The sequence below is a fragment of the Pinus tabuliformis genome, chromosome 3_1 (genome assembly GCF_031772625.1).
Source record: "Pinus tabuliformis cultivar Carrire ecotype Pingquan chromosome 3_1, CPIR1, whole genome shotgun sequence".
Classification (NCBI taxonomy): domain Eukaryota; kingdom Viridiplantae; phylum Streptophyta; class Pinopsida; order Pinales; family Pinaceae; genus Pinus; species Pinus tabuliformis.
The window spans coordinates 343,947,508-343,956,996 of record NC_142301.1 but is presented as its reverse complement, the minus strand read 5'-3'; the positions used below and the strand labels follow the sequence as shown (position 1 = coordinate 343,956,996).

The 9,489-nt window shown below is 31.5% G+C and overlaps 1 protein-coding gene across 1 annotated transcript; it reads right to left on the bottom strand.

Moving 5' to 3' along the window:
• Window positions 1-8,899: 8,899 nt before the first annotated feature.
• Window positions 8,900-9,280, bottom strand: LOC149187134 (non-specific lipid-transfer protein 6-like). Its single transcript, XM_089409564.1, has one exon. The coding sequence runs from the start codon at window positions 9,278-9,280 to the stop codon at window positions 8,900-8,902; it is 381 nt and encodes a 126-aa protein (XP_089265690.1).
• Between the last annotated feature and the right edge of the window lie 209 nt (window positions 9,281-9,489).

The following is a 9,489-nucleotide window of genomic DNA, read 5'->3' as shown; positions in this document are numbered from 1 at the left end:
AAGATGGCTATGATGATGGGTATCTCTCCAAAGAGACCATATGTACTCCTCAAGTATTTGGGGGGGTCTGCATGACCATCTGTGTGAGAAAGTGATGATTTTCAAGCCCAAATCAGTGGACAAGGCTTATGTATAGGAATAATACCTAGAACACATAGGCCTGAAGAGAGCGCAATCAAGTGGATCAAAGCATAGGGAGCAACAAGAAGCTTCTAAGGAGGGGAAGAAGAAGCAAAAGGGGGGAAAATATAAGAAGATGACAACCAAAACACACCAGTGCAAAGATCCTAGCAACCATTGCAACCACTGTAACATCAATGGCCATACAGAGGAAAAATGTTGGAAATTGCATTTAAATCTAACCCCAAAGAACAAGAAGAATAATCTCATGGCCACTTATTCGAGCAACCAAGTTGAAAGCAACTTAGACGTGAATGAGAAGATCAATGTAGCAGGAGGTGAATTTGAGTAGCCTTCAACAACAGGAAGAGAAAGAAATGACCAAACTCTTCCATATAAAGATATAGGTCAAGAAGACAAAGATTGATGGTCTGTTTGACTCAGGATTGTAGGCAAATCTCATTGCAATAGAGCTAGTCAAGAAGTTGGGGTTGAAATTTCGTGATCATCCAAACCCATATCCATTGGGATGGGCAAATAAGGATGTAGAGATAAAGGTAACAAAACAGTGAAAAATTAGATTTGCTATCAGTGCTAATTTTATTGATGAAGTAGATCTAGATGCGGTTCCCCTTGATGTATATGGAGTCGCGTTTGGGAGTCCATACATGTACATGCATGATGCAATATTCATGAGGAGAGCCAACCAATATCAGTTTGTCAAGGATGGAAAATCATTCATCATCAACACGCACAAAGGAAAGTCAAAAATATCACTAGTAAGTGTCAACCAAGCCAAGAAATTGATCAATTCTAGCAAGAAGTATGTTTTATTGTTTTTAAGAGAAAGTCAATCTGGAGAGGAGTCAATAAGAGGCAAGGCATCCTTAGAGGGGTGTACTAAGAAAAAAAGACAACAATTAGAGGATTTGTTACATGCATACAAGGATGTGTTGCGAGAGTCTAAAGGATTACCACCTAAGAGAGAAGTGGAACATGAGATATAGCTATTTCTAGACTCCCCATTGACAAATATTAGGTTGTATAGGCAGTCTGTTATAGAAGCGTGGTGAAGAAAAAATTGCAATAGCTGTTGGAACAGGGTGTCATTCTACTGAGTACATCACCATGTGGGTCACCCATCATCATTGCGTCGAAGAAGGATAAGAATTGGAGGATGTGTATAGTTTACATGGTGTTGAACAAAATCATGGTCAAGAATAGATACCCCCTGCTTAGGATAGATGATCTACTAGATCAGTTGCATCAAGCAAAGTACTTCACCAAGTTGGACTTGAAGTCTAGATATCACTAGGTTTGAGTCAAAGAAGAAGATGCATGGAATATCACCTTCAAAACCAGGCAAGGTTTTTATGAGTGGTTAATCATACCATTCGACCTACGTAATGCACCAAATGCATTTATGAGATTAATGAATGATGTACTACGCCCTTTTATAGATTCATTTGTTATTGTCTATTTGGATGATATACTGGTATATAGTGCTACCTGGGAGGAGCATATGTCACATTTGATGCAGGTGTTGCCAACATTGAATAAGCACCAACTGCTAGCAAATCTCAAGAAGTGTGAGTTTGCACAACAATCTTTGGTGTATCTAGCGTATGTGATTGATGGAGGTAAACTGAAGATATGTCCTTCTAAGATGGATGCCATAATTAAATGGTTGGTGCCTACTAATTTTTTTGAGTTCAGGATTTTCATTGGGGTAACACAGTACCTAAGAAAGTTTATAGCCTCATTTTCAGTAGTAGCAGCACTGCTCCATGCCATAACAAAAAGTGGCAAGAGTTTCTATTGGGGAAAAGGTCAGCAAACAGATTTTAAAGAGCTAAATAATAAGATTAGTCAAGCACTAGTTCTGGCATTACCAAAATTGCAGCGACCCTTTAAAGTGGAGACAGATGCGAGTGGGTATGCTATGGGATTTTTCTTTATGTCGGGAGGAAGTCTTGCATGCTACCATTCTGAAATATTTCATGCGGTAGTCCTCAACTACCCTAACTATGATAAGGAGCTCTATGCGATGTGCAATATGTGAAGAAGTGGAAGCACTATTTGATGGGAAAAGGGACAATAATCCACACAGATCACCAGCCATTATAGTACTTGCAGGCCTAGAGTAAGCTACAACGTACGAGACATTACAAGTGGATGGTATTTTTACATCATTTTTATTTGGTGATCAAGTATAAGAAGGGTAGCACAAACAAGCTCGCTGACATACTTTCAAGGAAACCCACATCGAAGATTACAACTTTGGGGGCTCTTATGCACATGCAACCATTCACCCATGATGCATACAAAGAGGAATATTCATAGGATGAGGGCTTCAAGGAGGTGTATCAACAGTTGTAGATTCAGATTCATGTGCATAATGGTGACAACACCATTGACTACCATCTCCATGATGGGTTACTCTATAGGCTGGATAAGCTATGTGTTCCTAAAGGTGAGAGATTGCAGCTGATTAGAGTGACTCACACCTCCAACATTGCAGGGCACTTTAATGCAAGGAAGACTGTGGGTAACTTGTAGAGGTTTGTGTATTGGCCCAAGATGAAAGAGCTTATGCTTATTTAATGCAAGAACCCTATGACATATGAAAAAATTAATTTAATAAATGCTCTCTCAAATTGGATATACATAGTACAAGGCAAAATGCCTGAATAGGAGTGACTTTATAAAATGTTTAGACGAGGAACAGGTGCCTTCTTTCATTCCAAGAAGCTACAACTGGAGACATCTTGTTCGCTTCACATGTTTCAGGCTTCCATTTCAAATTTCCTTCCAAGATATCTTCGCGTTTGAAGGTTAAAACTATTTTCTAAGTTTGATATAAAGCTTCTGGCTAGAAACATCTTGTTCCCTTCATTTGTTCCAGCTTGCACTTTGAAGTTCGGTCGAAGCATAGTTGATTGTGTAAAGATATCCATTTCTTGGTTTGAGAGAGAGTTCCATGATCGATGTATCCATTGAGTATGAATGCTCTAGAATGAGGACTATGGTGACTGCATCTCACTGAAGCCTTTAACATGTTGGCCTACAAGTCACCGATTTCACATATATTACGCTCAAGAGATAAGTACTCTTATCATTATTCTTGAAATTATAATTTGCATACAAATCTTTTTATATTTAAAAGAAGAGAATGTAGCCATTGCTTTGAAGAAAGGTGTATATAAATATCATTTACATAGTTTATGCACATTTTAAGATAAGTAACCATGCCTTTCAATGGTATTTCATATAAAAGATAAATAACCATGTCATTCTTGAAACAAAATTGCATGGTAAAAGATAAAAAATAATATTACTTTATTGAAAAGAGAAAGAAAATAAGTTATTTTATTAAAGAAAAGATTGTCAGGGGATTATAAGAGAAAAATTAGATTATTACTTTCCTCGGAGATATTAGCATGATTCCTATAGCCTCTTAATAGGAATATGTGCACAATAATAATATCCATTATATTGGAATTCTTGAAATAAATTTCTATGTTAATTCTGAAAAGAAAATATTTTTTTTTTTTTTTTATTTTTTTGTGCGTGGTTCACGGACACCTTTGGTCAACGGGTGGCGTTACGTTCATTGAAAAAATTTGGGTTGACGCCCCTCGGTCTACTGCAAGACCTGACCCCAAGAGATTTCAGGAATTGACCCTGTGACCTCCCATCTAGCGAGGCCCCGACTTGACCAATTGAGCTAACCCTTGGGGCTTTCTGAAAAGAAAATATTAGTTGCATGCAACATTGTATTATATTTCGAAGTGAAATTTGTTTGCATACATTATAAAATTCTTGGAAAATGAAAAGTTAACTAGATTAATTTTCTTGGAAGAGCTTTCATGAATCTGTATGCATATGTTACCCATGTTGTTTATTTAAATACTACAAGGATTTGAGTGTAGAAAGACTTGCATAGGAGTTTTGTGCATGAATTGATGAAAAATAAAGATTGTTTTATTAAAAGATGCATATGAATCTTGTTCATACAAGAACAAGAATACATGCTTGTTTCTTGAAAAGATTATGTGCATTGAAGTAAGGGTCATTGTGTTAGAAAAAAAAATGTTGCATGCACAAAAGGGTAGTCATTGTGATATAGAAAATATGTTTTTGTGTGTAGATAAAGAAAGTTATTATGTTAATTTTCTTAAAAATAATAATCTCTTGAAAATATTGCCTGACTAGATGAATTGTGTTAATTTCTTGATTTAGGTGCATAAAAGGTTAAGTTAACCTTGTTATTGTTTCTTGGGTTTTATGCATAAAATATGGTTATCTATGGTAATTTCTTGAAAGGGAAGCATGAGAAACTTACATATAGAAAGATAGAGAAATGAGGTTATATTAACTTCCTTTTGAAAAAGAAGTATGTAATTGTTTACATGAAAATAATACCTAATGATGGTAGAATTCTAGAGAAGGGAATATGTGTTGCATACATTAAAGAAGGGCTATTATGATAAGCTCTTGCATGCACAAAGAATAGTCATTGTGTTATAGAGATATGTTCTTTGCATGCATAGAAGAACTATTGAACTATATTTCTTTAGAAAAATTATATGTGATTACTTTTATGCTATCATAACTATTATCTTAGTTTCTTTTGGAATAAGATGTATATGCATGCAAGATTTGTGTTAGTTTTCATTCGAAAGCATATACATTCACATGCAGGAAGTGACTACATGTTGTGTTAGATTTATTTATGTATTTGCATGCACCAAAAGTAATAGTTGAAGGGCTAGTTCTTTTGATAAAGTTTATGTAATTCACATGTAATAAGATTATAATTGATGTGTTAGTTTCCTTTAAAGGAATTCCTAGACAATTGTAGTGATTTTTCTTGCAAGAATGTGTGCTTATGCAGAGCAAATATTAGTTATTGTGGTATTTGTTATTAGACATGCATTAATGGTTGTACACTTATAACTAATGCATATGCAATGTTGTTAGATGAAACATGTCACGATAGTTTGTTTTCATTTTATGAATGTACATGAATAGATGGTGAAGCACCACTAGTATAGATTTATGAATTGGTTTGATTAATACTTTATGTAATCATGATATCAAAGTTTGTTGACGACAACAATCACAGAAAATGATGGTGACATTGTGAAAATGATAGATTATGTTTAATATTATGGCAGGTAAAGAATTAATGGTCCATGTAATGAGTGCATGCTGCAGGATGGTCCACTGATGAAACAACCAGGCCACAAAGATATAAAGATTGAATATTTGTGGGTAAATGATAGCATGATGATTGTAATAGCTTTTAGCTAGATATATTGTATTTTAAGTGATATTTCCTTGTAATATTTTATGGCAACGATTAAGAGATGAACTCCCTTATAAGCCATTGAGTGAGGGTGAACATCTTCACAAGTGTTTAATAATAAAATTAAACATTTGCTGGTTTTCACCCTATGGGGTTTCTAGGGTATATCAATGTTCAATGATGTGATTACTTATTTCGTCAATTTGAAGTATGCGATTAGCTAATCTAGTTAAAGGAATCATGGAATGGATGCAATATTACATCATAAAGTTTATGTTAATATGCTACAATAGTGGTTGTAATATTTATGTAATTTACTATTCCTTTACTAAAGTTACTCTATATAATGATGAAGATTGTATCTAATGGTTAATGAGGAATCTAGAATAGTAATTTGAATAGTTACCCATGGATAAATTGTGTAAACTTTGTCTAACTACATGCATTTTCATGCAAGGTTACTGGGAGATGAGATGCGAGGTTACTAGGGGATGTTATGATTTCTTAGTTAATATCCAAAGCTAAGGATTCATCAATCAATTCTGAGACAAAATACACCAAAAATTCTAGAGTCAGAACTGTTTTATAATGTTGATAATCACACTAATAAGGTAGAAGGATTGGAGACACAGTAAGGCTCCACTATTCCATTTATTAAATACTCAAATGTTGTATTTGTACTATTAATTATTATTCTTTTTTATTGATGGGAAGGGATTATAGAGGAACAACCTGGCTCCATTACCCAACGATAGTATAGAGAAGATATCCTATATGCCAAAGATAAAGATACCAAATCGTCTTTCACATTGGAAAGCCTTGGTTCATCAATCAATCCTCCAATGTCATAAATAAAAGTTAAATAATATCATTCATTGCGGTGACTCAATGGATTTGTAGATTCTTTATAGTCCATATTGTAATTTATTATTATTTTATTAATGTATTTTAAAATATATGTCAATATTATTTGACCAAAGTGAAATATTTTATTTATAAATTATATTTAATATTTTTGTTGTTGATAATGTTTTTTTAATCTCATATATTAATTTTATATTAAAAATTGAATGAATTAAACAACTTCTTTTATTAGAAAAGAAACAAAATTATTTATTTTTATTTATTTCTTCTTTATCCACATTAAAATATTCTCTCCATATAAATATGAAAAAGTTTCTATTAAAATATATTAGTTTACACCAATATCCAACTCTCATATATATATATATATATTTATTTTATTTTTTAATTACCTCTTAGATTTCTTAGAGTTAATATAAAATATTATATATGATTTTGAGAGTGAAATTAAAATAATTTTATCATAACTCCTTTTATACTGGGTTGTAATATTAAAAATAAAAACAAGCTAGTACAACAAAAATGAGATTAATAATATTTTATAAAACTTTTTATTAAATATAATTAAAATATAACTAAATATAACTTTCACATATATTTTAATTATAATGGAAATTGCTTTTATTTTTTTTAAGGAACCAGTATCAACTCCATATTTAGTATGAATAGAATAAGATATCACCCATACAATGCACCTCTTAGCGGTATACAATTTTGAAATATTGGTTGAATTCATAAGCATTAGATTAAAATGAATATATAAAAGAGTGTGATTCATTAAAAGTATTAGAATTTGGAATTCTAATATTAAAAAATATTGGTTAAACTTATTTAAATAAAATAAGTTAAATGAATTTCTAATGATTATATTATGTATTTAATATATTAAATAAAATAATGATTTTTTTTTAATAGGTATATTTAATTTTTAAAATATTATAATTTATATTTAATTTTCAAAGCAATTGGTTTATCTTTTATAAATTTTTAAATATTTATAAATATATAAAAACTATATAACTTTTGGTTGAAGATTTTTTTTTTTTTTTTGGGTTTTCTTGCCCATGACATGTCATGGTTTCCATTTATATAAAAACATTTTAATTCATACATGTTTACTACACTAAATAAAAATGATGATATATAATTTTTTTTTAATATGTTTATATTATAAATTCTATATATATTAATAAAAATAAATATCAAAAAGAAAATTATATATGATAGATAATATAAAAAATTAAAATAAATTTGCATGAATTGATATATAATTATTAAATTATTAATAAGTTTCAAATTAATAATTTTTGTCACAGGCAAACACGTTTTTTTAAAGGAAAAAGATAAAATTTGATGCAAAATGGCATTTCCCATTAATTTAGTGTTATTAGTATATTTATAGAATACACATATGTTTACTTTTGTTATTAATATTTTAGGTACAGATCTTCCTCATACTTTACATTAGAAAACACACCTCTTTTTCTCTAAATTAGAAAACGCAGTTCTTTTTCTCTCTTAGAAAACAAACTTCCCTTTCTCTATATATATTTAACATTGAAATATTTTACTCAAAATACATATTTAAATATTTTATTTATTATTTACTTAAATATTTTTAATATTACATATTAAAAATAGAATAAATTATACATTACACGTTACTTTGATTTTCTTTATTTAAAATTAATATAAATTTAACTTATTATAAACATTAAAATTTTATATTTATGATTAAAATTAAAATATTTATTATATATATAATTATAATTATATAATACAACTTATCAGAAATGAATTTAACATTTAACATTTCTCATCTTTTCTTATATTGAATTATAATATTAACAATAATGTTAATATTTCATATTGTATTGTAATGTAAATACTGTTAATTGCATACATATTAAAAAGTATATAAAATTATAAGAGAACATTTGGTGTACCCTTTCTACATTAACATAAATAATCCAACTTTATAAATCATATTGAAAACGAAAAATTAAAACCAAAACACGATGTAAAATTGAGAACATATTTTGGATAGTTTCTCAGTTAATATCCAAAGCTGAGGAGCCATCAATTTTGAGACAGAAAACACCAACTTTTCTAGTAGTCACACCCGTTTTATAATGCTGATAATCGCAAAGTTGGAAGGACTGGAGAGACACTAAATCTCACTCAAATCTTGTATTACTAATTAATAATTTATTTTATTGACAGGAAGGGATTACATAGGAACAGTATGGCTCCATTACCCAACCATAATATATAGAAGATATACTGTACTAAGAAGATCAAGACACCAGATGGTCTTTCACAATAGAAAGCCTTGGTTCATCAACCAATCCTGCAATGCCATAAACAAAAAGATAAATAGGGCGATGATGTAATTTTACATTGTTGTTTTTAATGGAAATAACCATGAAAATTTTTTGAGAATATTTTAGAATTGGATAACTAATCCAATTCCAAAGTATTCTTAAATCTAAATAAAATTATTTTCGCACAAAAATTTCCTGAACTCCCCATAAAATTAAATTGCTACGGTGGACTGGGGGTCAATTCTTTATCAGCAAAAGAAAATTAGGAGGGGGAGTAAGGTTACGTTGAGCAGTCAATATCTTTGGTTATGGTGAAAGAGAGGTGTAAACCGCAGGTAGATGGAAGATTCTGGAGAGCTGTGCCGTTGAGATCGTAATTAATGGCTTCGTTCTTTATACACGTGCAGATCTGTCGTCTTTCGCCTCTGGTAGTGGCGTCGCCATACACGCTCTGAACTCCATGGCAGCAAGAACTATCTTTCTGTGGCAGCGGCGTTCCCTGAGTGAGATAAGTTGAGCAAGGTGTGATCTCTTGAATGACGGTGTCGCAATCAATGGCAGCCCAAGCTGCTTGCTGCAAGATCACTCCCATGAACGTGAAAATGCAAACACTGATGACCCCGCGACCACTCATGCAGCTCCATGACTTCTTCTCAGTCATTGTCATAAAATTTAGGAAATCGACAGCAGTGAGAATGATAAGATATTTTAAGATGAGTCGAATAAGACGTCTGCGAAAGAGATTGATGGCGACGTTACTTATAGTGCTCTTGGGAGGAGGAATTATAGTGCATGTATCATCTGCGGTGGCTTTGGCTTTGGCTTGTCTGTTGGTTCATGCACAATCTGTGTGTATGCGGTCGCTAACGA